We start from the raw sequence: 24,399 nt of genomic DNA on the forward strand, positions 1-24,399 counted from the left end.
ATACAGTTCTACATTAACACGGTGAGTGCAGGAATTCAACAGATTTTAAGATTTGTGGCTATTTAGGCTCAAGCTTTACAATTAATGTTTGCTACTAACAGTAACAATGTGATATTAACCTAACATGCTCTGTATGACTGTGTAAAACATACTGGCTGTGGATGAGAGGGGCTCAGGAGTTGACTGCATGCAGAGCTGCATTTCTGCACGTTTGTGTTCTGCTTGTTCAGCTCGTGTTTGATAAATTGCTTTTACTGTCTCCCTTACTGGTCGATTTTGTTGCACTTATGGGTTAAAGCATTGTCATCATCGACTCAAATAAAAATATTACTTAAAGTCCATCGCAAGAATTTCCCCTTGAGGACAATAAAATTGATGTTACTTCTTGTAAAATCCAAAAAACCAACTCTTGTAAAACCTCTTGTAAAAAAAGCTTTCAATTAGGCCACATTTAATCTTTTAAATCTTTTGAAGCTGTGCTTCATTGGTCTTTCGGCATATTTTCAGTATGTCAGTATAATCCAATTAAAATGTGGACAGTAATTAAACCTCGAAATTTTTACTTGCATCCTATCACAGTACATTTAAATACTCCTTGAACACTTGAATAACTAAATTAACAGTGCTTAAAGGGAAACTTTGCCGATTTTCAACAAGCATTGTATCACTACAATGTGGGTAGTATATGCAAATGAACAATGTTTAACTTCCCTCCAGAGCTCCCTGCTCATTTGCTGGCAAATGTGCGCCACGTGTCCCAAAACGTGTCATCCATCAGTCAATGGAGATCTGCCTTAAACCACAAATTACGTTTCCACATTTTCTGTATTGGTACCTTCAAGGACGGTAAAATGTTGGTCTCCCAAAGCCCATCCCATGCTATGCTATTGATAGGGAAAAGCAGACACAAAATATCATACCATTAAATACTTCAAACTATCAGTATTTTTGGAAGACAACTAGTTCCTTGAAAGAGTCTGGAAGAGAAAGTGAACACCAGACCAGAGCTAAGCTAAGCTAAGCTAAGCTGAACTGCTAAGTTTATCTGTGATTCATCCAGAAGAGCTGAATCTAACACAGAAAACATATATATATAATGCTAGAGCAGAGATGTGATGCCACTATTGCAACTAATGAGGTTGAATATAGTGCTGTGTAATCAGACAAAACAGAATGTGGCGGAGAGGGCAACCGCTGAAACAGCATCAGCCAAGAGATGTGCCTGCAGTCAGGGAAGCGCCTTCATCATGACCGCCAGGATGCATGGGATCGCAATTGGGAGAGAGACAGAAAACTGTGCTGCAACAAACTTTGCAGTGCTTTAATGAACCTGACTTTGTTTTCTGACAAAATATTATATCGGCCAACTCTGAATACAGAGCAACAGTGAACAGCGATTGTGTTACCTGTACTTGTGGCTACATCCAGCGGTACCTGTTCAGCTCTCAGTAGGTTGATCCACATGAATGACTCCAGCTCACTGGTTTGTGAGGGAAAACGTTTTATAAATGAAAATAAGCCCCTTTAAGAGATATAATGCTGTTGCTCACTAACTTTGTCTCTGCTAACTTTGTCTTTGGTACTCTGCTGGATGTGAACACACCGTTGGACCCCTTAAGAGCAGTATCCAAAAACTTTTCCTTAGTTTTCTATAGTAATAGGGCACACATTTCAAAACACGTTTCTACTACATAGGTGACCTAGTTTAAAGAAATCATCATATTCACATCAATGAATTTTTCCTTTAACACAGAGTGGACCGATGATTCACAAATCACAGGGCAGATGTGAAAGAATGAATTAAATTCTATCACAGCAAAAGATAAGCAGACTTCATGATAACAATGAAACATCCTCTGAACATAAATGTAATGTGGTCGACAAGAAGAAAACAAAGAGTTTATTGTGGTTTGTGTAAGACATGCTATGAATGTACACACACACACACTCAGACCACAACTTAATCTTGCTCATCACCGGATTTACCATGAAAAAGGCTCCCCTCTTCTGCTCTCATGTACAACTCAGTGTTTATCAGCCGACCACCCATTTAAACACATACCAAAGTGGGCCAAGCCATGCAGGCTGAACTCTAACATCTGGTGTGACTGGGAGGGAGGGTCTTGACACAGCTGGCTGGAAGGATGGAAACTGGGTTATGCCACTAGGTATGGAGGTCAGAGCTGTAGATTAGAGGCACACAGAGGGCAGCTGTGGTGACATTAATGCTGGAATTATGCTTCTCTGGGCTGCACATAGGCGAAAAGGTCGCTTGGAGATGTTTGTGTGGGTGTTTCTTTTGTACTTGTGTATAGTACGTTTACTTTTTTTTTTTTGGTTTCCTTCTGGGAACCGATCAATTTACTTGACATGCAGGTCTGCAAGAGGCGTTGTTGAGATTTGGAGGGTGTGTGCATTGACTCCTCTGCAATGCTCTGTGACTAAGTGTTACCCATAACACCCTTCTCTGCATAGCTTTTATGACATTAATGCTTATCTTTGGATAAACAAAACTCCAGTTTTAGAAGGGTAATGATGATGTCCGGGCTGTTAGAAGGAGCAGAGCACATAATCATTTAAGGCACGCTGCTTCTTTGTGATGAGTCTGGTACTTTGTTGTGGTCCAGAGAAAGGGACAGTATGAAAGAGATGATGATGTTTCCGTCTTTATATTGTTTTATCTATCATTCTCACTCTGTTTATGTTTATTTGGGCCATCTTCTACTGTCTTTCTCATTCTCTCTGCTCTGTCTTGGCTTCTTTGATGTAAGACCTCACATGGGGCATGAACAAGGTTTTCTACTATGTCCACTTTGCTCTTATAATAACCAATTCCTCATAGCATTGCTGCAATCTAAAGAGAAAACATTACATAATCATATATACACACACCACTGCATTTACTGTCTGTACACTCAAGCCTTAGGTTCACTGGGTGCATCATTTTAATGAATTCAGACAAGTTGCATGACGCATGCAGTTTGTGTCAATTGTGACTTTATCTCTTGGTTTTTTTCTTTTCTTTCCTTGTGTAAGCTCTTACTTGCATGAAATTACTGCAGATGCAACAGATTATTATTATCACTGTTACGGCGAGGACTTTATTTGTATACGATCCAATCCTACAGCTTTCTGAGTTTATAATTACGGCTAATTCGGTGTTTAGTTATATCTGCAAACATAAATAATTGGAGTTCCAGCATTGTGTCTTAAGGCAATACAAAGCTACTTGTTTTTCTCCACCAGCAGTAAGCTCAATGTCTCCTCGGGGCTTGTTAAACTCTGAGGATATTCTAACCTGACTTGACAGGAATGTATGCAGCACTCCTTCCAGTCTGTACAGGATGTCAAAGGAGACAGATAGAGAAAACAAGTCAGCTCAAACACTTCTACTCCTCAGTTGATTCGCTGTTCTCCTGCCTTTGTCCCCAAATAGCAAGACAGGCTTCCCCTACACACTCAGCTCATGAATGGGTTAAAGACCACCACTGCTACTGACCACAGACTGAAGAGAGACTGTCACTGCAGGATACCTTGAACAAGAACAGACAGAGGAAGAAGTCTTGTCCTTGGTGATTGTGATTGCCATTGAAAATGTGTTGATTTAGGCCCCATCTCTCTCCATCTTTGTTTAGGAGCAGTTTCTCTTTGTGCTTACTGTTTAGTCACCCAATATCATTTACAGTAATTATTCTTCTTTTCTCATCATTCATCGTGCTCTACACAATGGAGCTCACGTCTACCTGATTAATGCCCACTGCTCCTTCTTGTAATGATATCTGCAGGATTATAAAAGATTAATGTTTTGTAGTTTAATGACAGTTCCTTAAGAGCTATTATTTGGCTGTTCATTCATCTCCTCCAAAGTAGTTCTTTTATATCACCGATATAAAGAGTTATTGATTGTTGTAATGGATGGATGCAAAAAAAAAAAAAACCCTCTGGAAGTCAATCATCTGATGACTATTGAACTGCAGATCAAGGGGGGGTTAGTATGTTTTGACCAAGTCAGGGTTTTTAATGAACACACAATTTAAAGATAGATGCTTGGTGTTTATGCTACATTTACTAGCACCTGACCATGTTGACACTTAAATTATTTTAAGAGCATCGTGTGAAATGTGTCACTGACCGGAATTCTACCTGCTTTTACCAAAATAAATGTATCGCTGACAGCTGTAACTGCAACTATATTGTGTTTTTAAAGACAATGTAGCAAGACGATACACTAGCCAATGAATTATTAAAACCCATAACTAAAGCTGTGTATCCCCACACAAACAACTCAATGAGAAATATTGCAGCTATTTATTCAGTGTATAACTTATACTTTATAACTATGTTGGGTATAATGCTGATACAGTAGCTGAGTTTCAGTGTAGATGCCAAACGCATACTTTTTTTTAAACATTAGACATCACAGACACACTATAATTAGACAGACTGCGAGACTGATGATGGAGCTGTGCAATGATGCTCTCTCTCTCTCTCTTTTTTTTTTTAAAGTACCATACTTTTTGTCACTTGCAGTGGGGAGTGTTGTTAGACGTTAAGACTGACGCATTTGTGGTGTGGTGATGGTGGTTGTGCTGACATTTAATCTCATTCCAATAAATAGCAGCTCATCTGTCTAGTTTACATTACTGTACCAATGAAGTCTTGTCTTACCAGAGCTGTCACACAATATCAGTTTTAGTTAAAACATCATTTCAAGAACTTCTCATCAACTATATGCAGAATTGAAGGTATTTCAACATTAAAAAAGTAAGCAGGAAGTTGGAATGACTCATTTCTCAACTGACACGTAATAAGTGAACTCTCCTTCTTTCCTTCCTATTCACAGTAACTCTACTTTTTAATCACGTCACTGCTTTCTATCTCCATGACTCTCCCTCACTGGGTTTCTCTTTTGTGATCATGAACAATTGATAGACTGTGAAATATAACCATCTGGCGTGTTAAATCATATTTTAGCATCAGGATATGGGACAGGAGAGGAAGAATATATTTGACATTAGCTTCTGTCTCAGGGAAAGCAGTGACATTCAGTGATAAATGTGAGTGTAACTGTAAGCCTATAAATTTAACGTCTGTGGTGCATGCAGATGACAATATAATGTGACAGATTCAATTCAGTTATTTACCATATTTTGTCACTGTTGACTCATCTACTGATTAGGAGTTTTACAGTCACTTATTCAAACACATCAGTAAGTGTTTCAGCTGTTATCAGCAGGACATTATACCTGCTGCATCAAGAGACTCATTACCCCAGTCTGAGACCTGCTTTATCTATGATGCTATAAGAGAGTGAAGAAGCTCGGTCTTTGTACAGTGCACTCCTAGACTGTTATTAAGAAAAGAACACACCAAAGAGACCTCATTATCTAGCTGAGTGGGTGTGGGCTGTCTACCTGTCTGAGCCCTGCTCTGGCTCTGCGTTCTGTCACATTATACATTACCCGGCTACACATACTCAATAGAGGGCAGACTCAATAATGGCCCTGAGATACTGGTATTTAATGGAGCAGCTTATTTCGTTGGGAAAGTTTAATGGAGAACATTTGTCAAGATTCTGTGACTGGCACCGTGTGATGAGAGCGAGAAATATGTGCACATTTATCTGTGCCATCACCAGTTTGCACAAAAAACACAGTATAGTGCCAATATGAAAATGAATATGATATTGAGAAGAGTCTGAAACATGGCAGAGGAGACGTGGTTTTGTGTTTGTGATACTATCATGCAGGCTAAGTGAGAGGAGGAAGAAAGTGGAGTAAAAGAGATGACTGTGATTGGAAGAGGCAGTGGTGAATGGTGGTGATTCACTTGTCATTGATGAAGCGATGACTTTATTGAGTTGCTGATAAATGCCTTTGCCATCTGTGACTAATGCTGGTTGAATGAAAAAATGAGTCAATCATCAAGCAATGTGTGGGTTTTCAAGTGCAAAATTTGTTTGTTTGTTTACTGTATTTAATTCGGTTATTGAGGTCATTCCTCTTTACGTGATAGACGACTAATAGGACTTAAAAGAATTCAGTCTAATGGATGTCTGGAGGTGAATCACAAGTAGTTTTTAAAATATGACGCTCACATTCTCAAGCAATCCTTTAACTTTTTAAAAAAGTTTTATGCAAATATTTCCAACTTCTACAAGGTCATTTTAGCCACAGATTTTTTCAGGCCCCATTTACACCTGGTATTAACATGTAATCTGTATCGGGATACATTGTCTGGATAATGACATCAAATCCGTAGGTTTTTGCATTTACACCTATTACAATGCATTCTTGTTTTTTCAATTGTGCCCATGTTGTGCACAATATGGAAATTAGCTAGGAGGAGCTGGCCATCTTCTCAACAAACATGGCGCATCCCAGGTCAATGAAACTGCTGCCACCAACCGACGTCATTCATTTCTCAATCACTTTTTGAGAAGACTGCTACTGCTGCTACTATAGTTTTTGCAGGACTTGCTTTAGCTGGCAGGAAGAGGCAGACCTAGGTTACCCTTCAACTTACTGGGCCATTTTTTTCCTTATGAATACAGTCACGCTGTGATTGCATTTCCATGCACATTTACACCTTGCATTAACGTGCGTTTTTACTTAGATACAGGTAACATGTTAATACCAGGTGTAAATAGGGCCTAAAAGAGGCTAAATAACTAGAGGTGGCTGTGTGGCAACTGTTATTAAAGACGTTTCAGGCAGGTCAAGCACACAAGCTATAGCATGGGCAGATTTTGTAGAAATGTACTGTAATGTACTGTAAGAAATAGCTGGAAACAACCTCAGCCTGAATCTCTTCCTTTCCAGTATTTGCCACCCCCATATGTGCTATAATTAGATTGAGTACATGAAAGATGCATTTCTAGAAATTCAACAGGCCTCACAGGCAGACCTCAAGAGCCTAACCTTCCATATGTGTTCATGATTACAAGTGTATGTGCATGTGAGTGTGTTCAGAGATTGATGCGAATGTTGTAATTTGTGGGTATTTCAAAGGCTATGGGTAATAATTGCAAACAGGGTTGAAATTAACGATTATATATTCAATTTCTTAGTCTATCACATGTCTATCACATGTCAGAAAATGTGCAAAAAGTCAGTCACAATTTTCCAGAACCCAACCAGCTGCCTTTAAATTTGTTGTTTTGTCTTACCAACAGTCCTAAACCCATTCAATTTACAATGATATAAAACAGAGAAAAGCAGCAAATCCTTACATTTGAGAAACTTAAACAAGGGAATATTTGGCATAAATGAATCATAAATGACTGAAACAATTAACCGATTATCAAACCAATTGTAAATTAATTTTCTGTTCTTCAACTAATTGATGAATCATTTAAGCTCTAATTGCAAAGTATCATATCTGAGGGAGTTGGTGTTATTGCAAAATGTAAACTGTTACATTAATACTCTGTGGTCATGTAGCCAAAGCTGTGCTCTGTTTTTTTGGTTGTTGTTTTTTTGCTAGTGTGTAGGGCTGGCCAATATATTGATATTATATTGATATCATGATATGAGACTAGATATCGTCTTAGATTTTGGATGTAGTAATATCATGATATGGAATAAGTGTTGTCTTTTCCTGGTTTTCCTGATTTTAAAGGTGATATAATTTTCTGAACTTACCAGACTGTTCTAGCTGTTCTATTATTTGCCTTTACTTACTTTGTCATTATATCCACTTTACTGATGATTATAAATCAAAAATCTCATTGTGTAAATATTTTTGTGAAAGCACCAATAGTCAATATCGATATCGTTGTATTTGGTCAAAAATATTGTGATATTTGATTATGTCCATATCACCCAGCCCTACTAGTATTTCTATGTATACATGCAGAAATGTGTGTAGGTGTTTTACATGCATATGGTGCTGTGCTTCCATGTTTCCATCTTGGAAGCACTGAAATATCTGTTTGATGGATGACTGTGCAGGCAAAGCTTGTTAAGAGGCTCTGTGGCTGAAAATGAACCCATAAAGAAAAATAATGAGATCACTGTATTAGCCTGTGAAATACTGCAACTCTGACTGGGAGCTGGACAAGTTTCAGCCTACTTTTATTGAACAGATTCACTATATACGCTATATTGTGTTCATCGTGGAAAACATGGGGATATGTTACACCTCAAATATTACAGAAAGGTTTTTCATTTTTCTGGAGTAGCGAAGCAACACTCAGCTAGTATGTTATGTTTTTGCCAGCACAAAACCTAGATGCATACCCTCAAGGAAACAAGTTCAAAAAGACTAGAGAAGAGATAACAGACTTCAGTCGTAGTATGTGCCAGTTTTTTTAACCTCCTCTTACAGACATCTGCAAGGTGAGGTACATTTTCAGTGTTCTTAATTATTAATAATCATTTCCTACATGTGGGTCTTCCTGTTTGCAGGTTCACTTGCGTTTATTAAGGAAGTATGTTTTCATTCATCATTTTGTCAACACGTTAAACAAGACATTATATTCTAAGTTCGGTGCCAGAGTCATTGAAATACACAGATTTTACTTTTAAACACATGCCCCCGAGAGATAAAACTGCATAGTCCAGTCAATGTGGCATAGCAGTGTGATCAAAGACATTTTAAGTGCATCTATCTTTGAGTAAGACTATCAGATTAAAACAACAAAATAATACAGTATTTTGAATTTGTGAATACTTTCCAGGCTGTTTACACTTTTTTCTGTGTTTAATTACTTAATTAATTAATTAGTTTTATGATAAGTAGAAGGAATTGGCATCTCGACTAAAAGAAGGAGGACTCTCATAATGTTCTTGTTAATGAGCAAAGCAGGTAGAGGTTATTGTAATGCAGGAACAGAGGTGCAGAGCCTGGAAATGACCTGCCACCGCATTGAGTGATTTAGCTCTGGGCTAAATACAGGCTTCCTCCTCCATGAAGACACCACTGTCATGACATATAATCTAGGAAAAGAAATATATGACTCTGGTTGATATCCCAAAGGGGACGTTTTCTAAGCCTTTTCTAAGCCTTTTAAATGTGAAATGTGAACTTGCATAAAACTTCAGCAGCAGTCAAGGTTAACCTAACCTAGACTTTAACTATGGCACAGCACGATCATGTAGCACAACTTCAAAATGATGTCACCATCAGCCACCATCACCAGAAACTCAAATATGGGATGCATACTCAGATAATACTCAGACGCTTCTCATTTTACAACATTATAACCTTTTATCATGTACCTGAGCAACCACTGTAGAGTTAAACTGAACCTTTCACAACTTGTCATTATCTCTCAGAGCCTGAGCAGCTTCTTTGGCAAGGAGGGGAAAGTTACTGTGGGTCATGCGGGGACACTGAAAAGAAATACAACATCATGAGCTGCCAGATGAGTAACCTGGTCTTCTGAGCTCACTACATTTTTTTTTTCCTTTTTATGAGTTTGAGACTGCTGCTAAAACTGGATGCTCAGGAGGAAGATGTTGATTGAATTTCAGTTTGCTGTACAAATGTGTCACTGAAAAGTCAAATATACTAAACTGAACTGAACCTGCTGCTGGTTTCTGTTATATATTGTATAACAGAAAAGTGAAAAGTGTTTGTGGGTCTTTGCGGGTTCGTGCTGCACAGTGTAGCTTTAATTAAGGTGTATGGGAGTCAACAGAAGTGAGGCAGTTTGACTAAGTGATTTTTTATGGCTTCATAATTGATCTGAAGCAGTATATCCAGATAATCTACTCCTGACACTCTTGTGCCCTCCCTCTTAGACTGTAAGCAGATAACATTTATTGTGTCTGGCTGGAAATCTGTTGGTGTTAAATAATCCTGTTGAATATTTTTCCCTCATCCTTTCAAAGAAGCTTGAAATATCATCTTTCTTACTTATTGCTGAAGGACCAGCTCTCCTTTCTATGATTGACTGTTGATAACATTCACACATGCACGCAAAAATGAAGAAGCAGGCAGCACACACACATACACACACACACACACACACACACACACACACACACACACACACACACACATACACGCTCTGTGCATGTAATCACATGCAAACAGCCCCCAGGAGATGATGGTAGGATGCAAAGTTGCCATCAATATTTGCAATACAATGTTGAACCCCTTTCATCCCATCAAAGTAGTATTTAGTTAATGGAAAAGGAAATTGGTATTGATTGATATTTGAATGGATTCAGCTGGGATTTAGTCAAAGGGGTTTGAAGGGAAATGCTGAAGGCTTGTATCCAAATACACTTCACAGTGTAGTTCTCCAGGGATTATTTAATGTAAATGTAAAGTGCTCTGATAGTTGAATCTCAATGGAGCGGTGCCACATGCAGCTGTAATGGAACTCTTTCCTAATCCTGTATTTACATCGTGCTGTGTTGGGCAAGATGCACACTCACACAAACACACATACACACAGACACACACACTTCTGGCTCCGAATAGGCAAAGATTTCTGGAACATTGCTTATTTTTCTCAGTTTTGAATGGTGAATGATTGTGAGTAGTACAATAGCTAAATCTAAAAGATCCTATTTGTGCTCATTTTTACTAGACATAAGTTGTATATTTCTGGGTGCACCATGTGTAACACCGAAATACTTGCATTACAAATAAATTGCGATGAAGTGTAGGCCGAATAAGCACACTCATACACACTGTGTGTTGATCTGTACAGTCTCCTGCTGCCAGAGGGTTTATTGCTTTCTGGAACAGGAGAGAGACTGAAAACTAGGTTGTGGTGACTATTGTTTAGTTCTCTGTCAGCTTCAAAGAATCATGAAACACAGAGCAGGTGGAGTGGGAAGAGTCTTGGCTGCCTTTCCTTTCTCTCTTCTCCGTAACTGTCAATGTGAATTTGTGTAGTGTGTCTTTTTAGTGCGTTTCTCGTCACTGAGGCCTCAGTGTGCAGAGGGTAAGTCTCAGGTCTCCTGGACTCAGGGGACAGGATGGAGGTGAATCCTCTCTTGTGAGTCTGTCCCAAAAGGATGGATAAACAAAACGACTGGTTCAAGACCCAGAGTCTGTATGTGTCTGTGTGTGTAAGTGTAGGAGAAAGAAAGCGTCTGCGTATCTTTGTCACTTTGTCACAAGACTTATTTTTACTTTACTTGTACTTAACTTTTTGTTTACTTTCTCATTGGATGGAATCCTTAGATATGAATTGTGGACAATATTTACTTAATGTTTCACATTTTTACATAGTTTTTCCTTCAAAACCCATAAAATATAACAAGACACTCCTATTTGTCTGCTGTTGTATTTTGAATTGGTGCACCAGTATCATAGTGTAAGTCACCAACATTTTCACATAAAAATATGCTTTTTGTTGTGAATACGTGTGTAAAGCATATGATTTTCTCTATTTTACATAATTATAAACTTAATATGTTTGGATTGGAGTTGGTCAGTTGGTCAAAACAACCAATATGAAAACCTAACCTTGAAATTGTGATTGGGGGTGTTTTTCACTATTTTCCTTTTTTTTTTTTTTTTTTTTTTTACATCTTATACATTAAACATATATACACAATACTGTGTAAACATTTTGTATTTCAGATTTCATCAGAAATTGACTGTTTAACACATGAAAGAAAGGAGAAAATAATACATCCGCTTTCTTTGCAGTTTCTCATGATGTTTGTTTGCTCTGTTTCAATGGAACTCAGAGGCAATTTCACATGTAAGACATTTTTAGAAACTGCTCCTATCTTTGGCAAAAACATGCTGAGATTTTAAATGGCAAATCGTGAGAGGGTAAAATGGACATTTTTCTTGTGGGATTTTATGACATAAGATGCTTATTCTGCTCCTGGCACCAGATCAACCCTCCTCACCCAATGGGGAGCAAAGGTCACTTCCTTTGGTTTGGACTTTGGACACGCAACACTTGCAAGCCTTCAATTGCTTGTTCTGTCTTTCCTTTATATATAACAGTTTTAACTTGGTGGCCTGTTTTCTCTAGTTGCTTGTTTTAGCAAAGATTACATTGATCCTATCAGATGTACCATCGCTCACTCAAAGAACTTGTGCTATCTACAAATTCACTTCAAATCCTGTGCTCCCTCCTTATATATGTGTCCGTCTGTGTGTCTGTGCTCGACCTGAGTTTTAACTTGTGTGTCTGTTAGTAGTATTGTACAGCATATACACACAAAGAAAAAGAAAAGAAAAATAGCCAATAGTGAACATTGCATACATGTACCTCAAAGAAAGGTAACACTGACATTTTCTGTGGGCACAGTGAGTTAAGGGATTTCCATTTTTTCTTAATCTCTGTGCAGGCACGTGCACAAATAAACCCCAGGTGGTGCTCAGGCACCTTCCCTCTTGGCTTCTGACTAGATAAGTGCCCTTTTTGTGAGACATTTCTTTTCCATTTCTTTTTCTAAATTCATATTTTAGTTTTTAAATTTGGCCCATGGCATCAATTCTCATTTAAAATTATTATGTAATGCCCGACAACTGCATGTGAGTTCTAATTCTGTGAGACTGCATGAGCCCCTGCCCATCCCAATAACAATAGTGTTAACCCTAAGCCCTGGCATTGTTTGTCACAGGTGTGAAATGAAATAAATATGTGTGGTTAATTGTCTACACAATCATATTTGGATATCGCTCCTCTCCTCCTTACTCCTTATCTCTTGTTTCCTTCTCCTCCTCTCTCCTCCTGTCTTCCTCTCCTCTCCTCTCCTCTCCTCTCCTCTCCTCTCCTCTCCTCTCCTCTCCTCTCCTCTCCTCCTGTGTCAGCAGCTCTTCTGTTAGCAGCAGTATTCAGGCTCCAAGGGCTTTTGGGGGAGAAGGGCTTTAAGATGCCACCGGAGCAATTAGCCGCAGGCTCTAGTAAAGCCCCCCCAACCTCACTCACACACCTCCACCCCTCCCCCTTCACGGCCTGCACTTAAATCACACTCTACCAGCCGTTTTTAAGGCGGTATGACTCCCTCCTCCTCTTCCTCAGCTTTCCATCCTGTCTCTTGCCTGCAGTTTCCTGTCTGGTTCAGGACAACGAGACTGATAGAGTTAATTTTTATTTCCTGAAGGGTTTCCACTCTGAGAAAGAGTCTGTATTTATTGGTGAACAGGACTTAAAGGTCAACCTGATGAATTTTTACTTCTGAGTGTAAAAGTGTAGATTTAGATCAAGTTCTAGCAAAAACTGCAGGATTTGTTCTGATGAGACGCATTTTGACAGTTTGATTGATTCCCTATGGTTTGTAAAAGTGATCAAAGTTGCTCCGGTTGGTTCCTCTGCTCACTGTGTGTGTCTGTGTGTGCGTGCATGTGTGTGTGTGTTCATACTGCAGCAGCATTGTCGCTGCGCTGCCTGCTGATCAGTGAGACGACCCAACAGACGTGTAATGTGAATTCATGTATTCAGTTATCAGTGCCCTTTTTTTTTTGCTCGAGCACCTGCCCCCCCCAACATATCTGTGCCTGTTGCTGTGTGTTACGATGTGACTCGACTTGACATCGTGCTGCAGACTGTGTGTCTCTGTGTCGCTGTTTGATGGTCACATTTAAAGCCAAAAGGGCTTAATGTTACAGGGTCAGACCCCCACACAATCCACACACAAACAGTTCAGTTACAGTAAATGAAATGCACTGCTGACCCCAGGTTTATCCTATCCAATCAAATAGCTTTAACTCTCTGTCTGTCCCTGGATGTTCACATTATATTTCTCCAGATATTTTCTGAGCTGGTGCACCTGTTACCGAGCAGATTAGATGTTGTTTTTGAGATTTATTATAGTTTTTCATTTTTCCCAAAAGATCAACTCTGTTTTCCCTGTTTGACAGCAGGTGCTGTCAAGCTGAAATTGTTTTGGATCGTCTTTTCCGTGGAGATTTGTGAGTTCCAAGCTTTAAATGCCACCACATTTCTTGCCCAGCTGCTTTGGTTTTTGATTTCGCTGTGTAAAGTATGCACTATGCTCTGCACATAAGTAATTAATTACTGCTCTTATTGTAATGACAGCATAATGACAGCGTAATGACACTCTTTTAAACAGGTGCCAGTAGGCTGCCAGTGCTGAAATTATTATTATTTTATTTTAAGAACATTTTGTATATTGATACTCCTCAAAGTGTAGTTTAATAGTCAGCTTTGTCTGCACTATTTTGGATGGACTTTATTTCAGTTAAATGTTTAATATAATACAAATGTCTCCAACAGCCTCTTGTACAAAAATTAGATTTGCTCACTTATTGTAGTTTGTTTATTTAGCAAATTCCATTTTCTCATCTACAGGAAATGATAATTAATCATGATATTCATTACAGATAATTATATTACTTGTTTTTTTTTAAGGCAGCACAGGCTAATTGCTACATTGCAATGGGACTACATCAACCAAAGTGTAGTAATTAAAATCACCATTATTAACCTGTAGCCACAGTGCAGGGTTGTCCCAAAATAATGGAAGAACGTTTCTGCACCATCATATTCTACTATATTCTACTATTGATAGCACCATCATACACAGAAATACTGGGGACTCTTCTGTTTTGGGTTGTGTTTTCCAACCCTCACTGTTCCTGCTTTTTGTTAAAACCGATAAATAGGATACAATTGCTCTATGCAGTCATTGTGTTTAAGGACAGCCAGGCATTATGCTGGAGGAAAATAATGTTATGATGACAGTGTTAATAGAGAGTCTCCTTGGGGATCTTCCTTCTCTTTCTTTCCATTTTCATCCTTATCTTGTTTTTAGCTGTTCTGAGATCTCTCTGCTCTTGTGCGTCTCTCAAGAGGGAGTTGCTCTTATGCTAGCATTGGTAGTCCGTTAGTAGCCTCCCAGTGGCCCACTAGCATTTTTCTGCTCTTTTATAGTTATTCTTAGCCTCATCTCAGAGTACGATAGCTGGGCACACTTGACAAGAGTGCCCACGCACGGGTTGTCTAATGGGCAGGAGAGAAATGAGGGCGGGAGAATAAGGAGCAAGAGATAGAGAAAGCAAGTAAGATGTAGTGGATCTCAGAGAATGGCTTGGCTTATCATGCGGCTTGCTAATGTGCCTCTAGCTCCAATGGGAGCCACGATGAGAGCCGTCGGGGGTTCCCAGAGAACAGCACTGACCTCAGGGCTGCAGCGTGACATGCAGATCCACAGAGATGACCTTCCAAGAGCCTGATGCTCAGAAGCTTCCAGAGGAGATTTCATGCTTGCTATGATTAATAAACATACTACTCAAGCAACATCTACTATGTAATGTGCAAATATTCATTTGCTCTCTCTGTTTACCTTTTCGGTCTATTCCTCAGGGTTTTTTTCTCTCTATGTAATGTGATTTATTCAGAGCTTAATGATGCTGCAGAAAAAAAACTTATTAGTAAAGAACAAAAAAACAACCTGAAGTTAAAGATTCAGTGATATTGTTGGGTCCACCACTGCTAAGCCTTTTCAATAGTTTAGTTTGCATCCATTTCTTTCTCTTTTTCCCCCTTTTTTTTAACTCTTTGATGACCAAAGTTTTTAAAGTATACAGATGGGTCTGACTGACACTGAATGCCTCATTTTCTTATTATTTTGTTCTTCTCCTGTCCTTCTCTTTGCCCTTATACAAACTACTGAACTGTGTTCATTTTGGACTGTACTGGTTTACCTGGAACACTTATGTTACTTCTTCTCTCTACAGGGCATCAACATAGTGGGGCCCAGTAATGCAGAACCCCCCCCCTCGACCTCCTAGCCCAGCCATGTACCAGCTGGATATCGTCCTAAAGAAAGGGAACAACCTAGCCATCCGAGATCGCACAGGTAGGGGTTCTGTTTAATCATCCTGTTACTAGAACACCATCAAGGTTTATATAGAGAGACAGGTTTTACAGCTTTATGTTGCCCTTATAAAGCCCACCAAAAGCTTCCCTATTCTGTCCTCTGTCCACCTCCTTCATTTATTTGGTCACTTTCACAGGGAACGCTACACACAGATACATCTTACCATCCTCAGAGAACTGAAATATCTATGTCTTTGTTTCATTGTTATTGTATCTTCTGTTCATCTGCTGTCTCTACTGCTTTAGGAGTCTCTCCCCAATTTTATATATGTCTCTTTTTGTCAATGTAATATTTCTCTGGGCACTACTATTTTTATATTCTTTCACCTCTTCATTTTTTTTTTCATATTTCGCTTCTTTTCTTCTCTCTCTGATCTGTCTCCTCATGTAGGATTTTATTAAATCACACTTTTCATTTGTGCAGCTCTCTCCATTTTGTATGTGTGAAGTGAGATGGAATTACTGGGAATAATGTGGCACATTTCCTGTGCATCTAAGCATGAAAAGAATCCAGCTTTGGTTTAAGCTAGAACATTGTCACATTTTGAGCCAAAGCTGTTGATGTGGTATGATCCTCCTGCATACTATACTTTGACAAAATCATATTGTATTCCCCGTAAGTAAACAGCATGATAGATGACAATAAAGGCAATACACAATAAAGTCGAAACAAATTCCATTGTGGGAAGTTTATCTATCTATCTCTATGTACCAGTATGAAATATATTATCTCATATTAAGCCACTCTTCTTAATAGGATTCGCTGCTTCTCCAGAGTTGTTGTATAATAGTGATTACACCACAAGTGCAAGATAGTGGAAGCTCTCTGAACGCAGCTCTTATACTGTACTTAAGCAGGTGATTATGTCTGGCATAGCTGAAGGACCAGCCAGCAAAAACACGGAAGGGCAGGGACATTTTTATAAACTTTCTGAGATGACAGTTTGGATCATGACTGATGCATAGGTCTCATTAGCGGTTATAGCAGTCATCATGATGACAGATATGAATAAGCTGCACTCTTCTTTCCTGTACATTTTGCTACAACATGGGACTACCTGTCCCTCTGGATAATGAACTGTGAGTTGCAGAGCTCACCTGTCCTGTCCTGAGCCCATCAAGACAGCTCATTAGAGAGAAGGAGAGACAGAGACACATAAATAATATGGTGGACTGAATTCAATGTGAGCAATAATAACAGTCAGTGTTGTAACACAAACTGCAAAAATTGTTTTGTCACACAGTCAGGAGTTATTCTGAATATGAATACAATACAACTTGATGCTAAACTTTAAAATGTACTGTAGATACAGTACTGTCAGGTCATTTACATGCTGCTGCAGCTTTACAGCAGGCGAGGGATGAAGAAGACTGACATGGGATTGTAGTTGTAGAAGTAGTTTGCTGGATACTAATCACTTCATTATTTCCCAAACTATCATACCAAGATACCCAAAACACTGCTTTTTCAGTACCTTGAAATTTGAGTATCAATACAGATTTAAAAACCACTAAAACATTCACCATAAAACACTGGAATTATTTCTCTGACCAACATGTAGAATGGTTTAAAAAGGTCTATATATTAATTGTATTTTCAGTTAAATGAAATAAATCAGTCTGAAATACATTTACATACAATACATTTAAGAGAGACTTAAATGGAGTTTTACAAGAAGCTAACCAAAGCACACCGGTAGCAAACAAATTCGTCTTACATGGCAGCACTGATGCATGCATCAAAGTGATGTATGCACCCAACGACTAGGGTGACTAGTCAGACTCAAAAGAGGAGGGGGAGAGGGGCTCAGTGACAAGGGGCATCCGGTTTCACATTAGCACGTTGTCTTCTCTCGATGTCCCTTCAGTCAAGTTCTAAATGATGGGAGCCTTTTTGTGCCTGAGCAAGGGAACAAAGGCAAGGGATGAACTGAGGCTGAAATGGAAAAGTCCTCACAGACAATTAAAGGATGCGTTTCCACAACAAAATCCCCTCAGCTAGAGCAGGTGAAGGCAGCAGTAAAGACAGTCAAACATTAGAAATAAGAAATAAAATTCTGTCCAATTGTTCTTTGAGCTGTTTAATTTTTAACAACTCCTCACTTTCTTTATTATAATTAAATAGGATAGATGCTTCTTTATTATTATGTCCATTTCTAATTAAACTGATAAAATAACCTTTCTATTTTTTGACTACAACCTTCCCATAATGCAGTATTTTAAATGAACAGAGAACGTCATGTTACGTTATGGGATTCACATCACACTGGAAGCAAGCATTTCACACCGTTGCTTAAAAGGAGGATATTACTGAACTTTTAGAACAGAAAAATTAGAACAGAAAGCGAACATAATGCTGGACCAAAGGCACCCCCAATCTGTACTTTTTCAGACATGGCACCTGTTTGCAAACAGTCTATGAAACCTTAGTTATTTTCCCTCAACAGTGCTTTAGCCCTTTATGGTCACTTTCTATCATCTTAAAGCACTGACGGGAACAAGATTACATGTTCATATCTCACCTGCAGTACAAGCACTATATATACTTCCTATGATGACCTGATATAGTAACAACTTCTAAATATGATTTCATCTGATTTGATCAAACTTCATCACATATTTTATTTATAAATGGGAGTGAACACTCCGATCCAAGCACTCTAATTAATTAAACGACATATGAAATACAAGCCTCTCTTTGCTGGCTGTAGGAAAGCCTCTGCTCCAGTTGCTGAGTGCAGTCACGTTCCTTGTAAAGCATTTTCAGCTCTTGCCCTCTTACTCTCATGCACTCAGGCATTTATGCTTAGCACGCAGGTGCTGTCAATTAAAGTCTGTGAGGGTTCAGTGCTTACGGCAGAGCAAGGACACTGAATTTGGGTCAGAGCAGGTATTGACATGAGATACTGGAAGGGTAATATATCATACCTATGTGTCACCCTATCATGGTGTTGTACTTTATTCACCCATCAGCCTTTACTGATGACGGTTTTGCATCACTGCTAATACATGAACCTCATTCTTTGTCTTACTTGACTTTTTTGTTATTTTTCTGTTAAGGTTTTTTAGTGCTTTGTTGACTTGACTTTTAGTGCTTTGTCTACATACAAAGTATGTTAATATGCATGTATAGGTAGTATATCTATGGGTAAAATTGTATTTAGGATAGTCGCTGACAATAGAAACCTGATTACTCTTCATTTGTCTCCATATGGTGATCAGAGGTTGGTTGTTACCTAGCTATTAGAAGACTGTGTAAGGCTTCCTGATAGGAATAAGGAGATATCACCCGCTCACTTGTCTGGTGTTAAATGGACAAGAGCCATTTGTGAGTATTTTTGAAATGACCACAATAACCGGCTGGCTTTGTCATCAGTCTTTCCTCAGCCTGTACAGAATCAAACCACTTCACAATTTGTCACGAGGAAAGACAGCCACCAACACTGTGCCATGGTTTAATAAAATGACAGGATAACAAAAATATACATATTGGATATGGATGAATGAAGCAGATGTGAAGTAAATAGATGTATTTTGCAGCTTTTTTGTAACAAGGTATGGCTTATACAGAGGAAGTGTCGACACTGATGTTATGGTTTCCCATCTAATCCTGCCTCTATGCATATATATACACCTGTAAAACTGCCACAAGAGAGACATTCAATGCAAATTCTGACTGTCAAATAACTTTGCCTTGAATTTCACCTTATACTATATGAGAAAGACATTGTTGTGGCCCTAAGGCCCTAACCCTGTCTTAGTTGTCATATATGGTGAGCTACCAATGGGGAAGTTTGGAGCTTTGTAGATGACCTCAGATTCAAACACACTTCCCTCCATCTCTATCTCTAGCTCCCTGTAGGTGAGGAAGGTGAAGCTTGTTAATAGTCCAAGACCTGACACAACATCCTCTCTTCCCATCTTGCAATACCTTTGTTTTTGTGTGTATGTATATGTGTATGTGTGTGTATGTGTGTGTGTGTGTGTGTGTGTGAGAGAGAGAGAGAGAGAGAGAGAGAGAGAGAAAGAGAGAGAGACAAAGGATGTAGAGATATTCCTGCTTCAGCTAAATCTTTACATAACATTTTGAAATGCCTATCCAGCACTTCAGTGAGACAGTGTGTTTACCCAGAATGGAATAGCTCAACTCAGATTAAATTTCCCAGCACACTCTGGCTTTGCTTGACTGGTAGAGCCCAATATTGTTTTTATGTATTCCACTTCTGTCATAGCACTTTTTCAAGATTCAGATTATAAAGCTAAGGTTTTATGACAGTGCTTTATGCAGTGATGTATAACAAGCTATATAATGATATGCAAAAATAAACAATTAATTTTTGACTCTAGAGAGCTATAAAGCTACAATTTTCAGTACTAAACATCACTAATTCCTCTGAATGGTGTCTGTATTTGACTGTTTGTTTTGTGTTAGTTTGTATGCCATGAATATATAGTACCATCTCCGAATATGTTTGTTCAATTTATCTCCAAGGCCTATCCAGTAAAATGTTTGCTTGACCTCTCTAGATTTTGAAAGTCACCATAAATTATTATTTTTGTAATACATTATGTGCTTTTTAATCTGATGGTTGAATTGCCCTGCCTTGTGCTGATATACATCCTTTTCCTGCTGCTCTTCACCCCTTGGTTTGCAAGTAATGAAGGATAATTATTCAAATGCACCCACCAGGTGCTCATCTTGGTGACTAGTTGATGTTATTACCTGCAAAGCATTTCTGCTTGTTGCACCTCCCCATCCAGTTTTAAGACTGTTGTTGCTGTTATTGTGCACATCTTAGTGGCCACATCACACGTTGATATAGCGTGAATTGGTAGCACCAGACTTTATATTTGCCAGGCAGGTAGCTCTGGTCAGTCCTCTTCAGTCCCTCTTTCAGTTGGTCTGTGACTGCAGTTGCCACATGCTTGTCTGTGATATCACCTGTATATTCTCTGCCCAAACTTCTGATTGGTTGTTCTGTGAGCACTGGAATTATTTCTCCTGACACTTGAAAAGAGACTGTGTCCACTTGGCTAACCTTCAGGATTGAGAGGCTGCGAGACATGGCAGGCTTTATTTTCACCCTGGCCTACGACAGCGATTCTTCAAGTCTCTTGAGGAGCTGTGCTGTGCGTGCAGCTGTCTGCAGTAGGCTTGTGATCATCCATGAGGCAATGCAGAGGTGGCAACCATTGGCCTGCACTGTTGCGCAACCCTCTGGGCGTTGTTCTCACGCCAATCAAGTTGACTTCAAAAGTAGCTGTGAATAGGATAGGTGAGATGGAATATCCCGTTGCTCTTCCCCTGCCAAGTTGCTGCCAGTCAGTTATATAGTCCTGCAGCAAGTGACAAAGCTTCAAATCCGCATAGTAGCTCTCAATGATGTTCTTGACACACACCGGCACATGGAAGATATCCAGCTGATGCGGGATAGACCCATATACATTCTCCAAGTCCAGCCATACAACATGAAGGTCCTGCTTGTCTCTCTTGGTGGACTTGATCTGATCCCAGATTAGCGTTGCATGTTTTGTACAACCTGAGAAACCAGGGACTTCAGCTTTCTGGCAGCTTGTGTCGATATAGTTGTTTTGTTGTAGGAACTTGGTCATTCTCTTGGCAATCACAGAGAAGAAAATCTTTCCTCCCACATTTCTTTGCTATTAGGATCGCCACAGCTCTATGCCACTCAGCAGGAACACTCTGTTGTTTCCAAATCACCCTCATCAGCTTCCATAGTTCTTTCAGTACTTGAGGGCATCGTTTGCAAATTGTAACACACACAAGTTGTAAGGAACATTAGCATTAAAAGACACCTATATCTGAATGTTTAAACCACTTAATCAGCTTACATAATCCATGTCAGAAAAATTCTTTAGACATATTTGGACAAAATATTCCCACAACTGATATGAATGAAACTCCACATCATATATTTCTGCAGACTTATTTATGTCTATTGTTGGCTAAAAGCTATAAACCAATGCAACAGATATCTGGTTATGTGTAACAATAGCTAGATTTCTAGTCCCTACTAGAAACTATTTTCATCCCCTTGAGACTGAGCAATGACTGGTTACATGGTTATAGTCTCTGTTGTTTGCATATGGCTCTGTGTGTGTCCTGTCTACTGGAGTGCGTGCATGTTTAAAGAGCTAATATTAGTGTGGAGGTTTACAGTGATTAGTTGTCAGTTTTCAAACTACAGCGAGTCTAATTATCTCATCTGCTGCACAACCGTCTCTTAAGATGTGAAAACAGTGAGAGAGCCAGAGCTTGATACCACTGTTGGCATATTGTCTTTTGTTTTATTTCAAGGCCCCTTCATTGCTTTCTCACCTCTCATATTATCCTCCCACGTGCTGTACAGTTGCCTGCTTTATTTCGGTTTTTGCTCATTCAGCTCAGCTGTATGATGTTAGATACCATCTAACTGTGATGGTATCTCATACTTTGCAGGAAAACCATGTTGCACATTAGTGAAGGGTCATTAGGGGTAGATGTCATCAGAGGACAGGAAAGTAAACTCCTCAGTATAAAGGAGAGGCCTGCAAGTGTGTGATTGTGTGGGATTGTAATGAGGTAGACTCTCAAGCCATCTGTCAGTATCCCATAATGGAGTGTCTTGTCTCTGCAGCCTTACTCAATACATCCTCAAGAGCCGATTGCATTCTGGGTAATGGGTAACCCCAGTGCTGCAACCATCCGTCAGTCCTGACACTACACATAGGCCACGGACACACACACACACACACACACACACACACACACACACACACACACACACACACTTGCAGCCACACAAAGTGCCTACAATCTCTGTGTGTGTGTGTGAGCCTTTTCAGGTTTGCAGCTCGAGCATGACTGACTATTTTATGGGCAGCTTTACCACATTTTTCTCCTCTCCTGTTCTTACATCTTATGACAAGCATCAGTAAGCTTCCTTCATGCTGTGGTTCTTAATAACAGCCTTTTTGACAGGCAGTGGGTTGGCCAACTCTGAATATGACCTCCTGCACTGTATATTAATGAAGCAGTGCGTGCCAAGAAGAAGTAAAAGTTCAGTATGGCCATTTTAAGGTTAATATTAGGGTTTATATGGTGGGATTTTATGTTCTTACTGTGAATTTTAGTCTCTTCTTTGACTATTTTTATTCCTTCTTCACAGGGTGAGACAAAATCTTTTTTTATGTCTTTGTGCCCATTTAAAAGGTTTATACTGAAATGTTAGATTAGCCGTCTGTGAAGATTCTCCGTCATCCAGGTCATCGTTATCTAAGGAGGGTTGAATCAAGGGCAACTAGACTTTGTCGAAGATAATTGAAGACGTTTCGCTTCCCTTCAAGGGGCATCTTCAGTTCTAACTGACTGGTGGGGAGTCCCAGGTATTTAACCTCTGTGGGGTTGTTATCAAGGTCATTGATACCAGTTGGTTTGTTAGTACTACTAGCTGTTGTAACAACAGTAATTAAGAGTTGTTGGAGTCACCTGAGACCAAGTGTAAATGACAGTCGTTGGAGTTGTCACATGAAGCCAAATTTGAACTGCTGTTAAGGAAAGTATGAAAGGACAGCATTGTAGGTGGGCGATAAGTGGTGTCGTGGACCTCCTCCCTTGATGAGAGATGGTCTCTCTACTTTGACGCAGATTGCTTCCTTCACTTGAAAGAGTGTCCTTTATCTTTCAGGTGTTGGTAAACTGCTGACCTCCTGTGTTGAGTCATGCATTTGCTTAATGGTTGTTTAGTTTCTCCGATATACAGGTCTATGCATTCCTCATTGCATTTGACTGCATACACTAGATTTCTTTTCTTGTGTTTGGGTGTGCGGCCTTTCCTGTGGACCAGTTTCTGTCTTAGTGTGTTGCTGAGTTTGAAAAACACAGGGATGCAGTGTTTGTTGAAAATCCTCCTGAGTTTCTCAGATACTTCAGACCAGTGGCGGCTGGTGACTCAAAAAATTGAGGAGGACAGGAGGAAAACCAACATGGAATCTTACAACAAACCGCATCATACTACATCATTGTCCCCAACCTGATGAAATCGGAGGGGTGGGGGGCAATTTTATATGCCAATAAAACAATTTTCTTTCAAAAACAAAAACCCCTGAGTGGTGAAAAGGCAGCTTCTTTAAAGACATTATTACATATTGTTTCTAAACAAAGAAGTGCTCATTTTAGCCGTTGAGTGGTTCAAATGTGTCATTTTACCAACAAAGTGAAATTCAAATTTATAGTACTGTTCTATTGTGACAACAGATTTATGTTCTCATCAAAAGCAGACAACATGATTTACACATGTTTCCTATGTATTTTCTTAGTATACGGAAATATATAAAGTACCACAAAGCTTATGATCTGATACAGGTACAGATCAAATGTAAATTATTAATCATTAATTACACCTGTGCTTTTCTTGCTGTCACATTTCAAAATGTCTGCGGTGAAAAAGGTCTATTATTTCAAATTGCTGTTTTTACCGCCATGGCTTGCATTTAAAGTAAGTGCATAAGATGTTTGTTTAAAATGATTTAACTGACAAGCAGAAATGTTAAGCTCTGCTCTTAAGGTTAATGAAATATTTCATAAGTTTAAAGATTTATTCTGATTTTAGAGGAGGCCGTTTTTTTTG

General features: G+C 39.2%; 1 protein-coding gene across 1 annotated transcript in view; it reads left to right on the forward strand.

Moving 5' to 3' along the window:
* The window catches only part of mctp1a (multiple C2 domains, transmembrane 1a), a 145,540-nt gene that overhangs the window by 38,121 nt on the left and 83,020 nt on the right, over positions 1-24,399 (forward strand). The window contains 2 exon segments of the mRNA XM_044369228.1: positions 15,628-15,672; positions 15,674-15,749. Of these exon segments, the coding sequence (XP_044225163.1) occupies positions 15,628-15,672; positions 15,674-15,749 (121 nt within the window).

Source organism: Thunnus albacares, chromosome 2 (genome assembly GCF_914725855.1).
Source record: "Thunnus albacares chromosome 2, fThuAlb1.1, whole genome shotgun sequence".
Taxonomy (NCBI): domain Eukaryota; kingdom Metazoa; phylum Chordata; class Actinopteri; order Scombriformes; family Scombridae; genus Thunnus; species Thunnus albacares.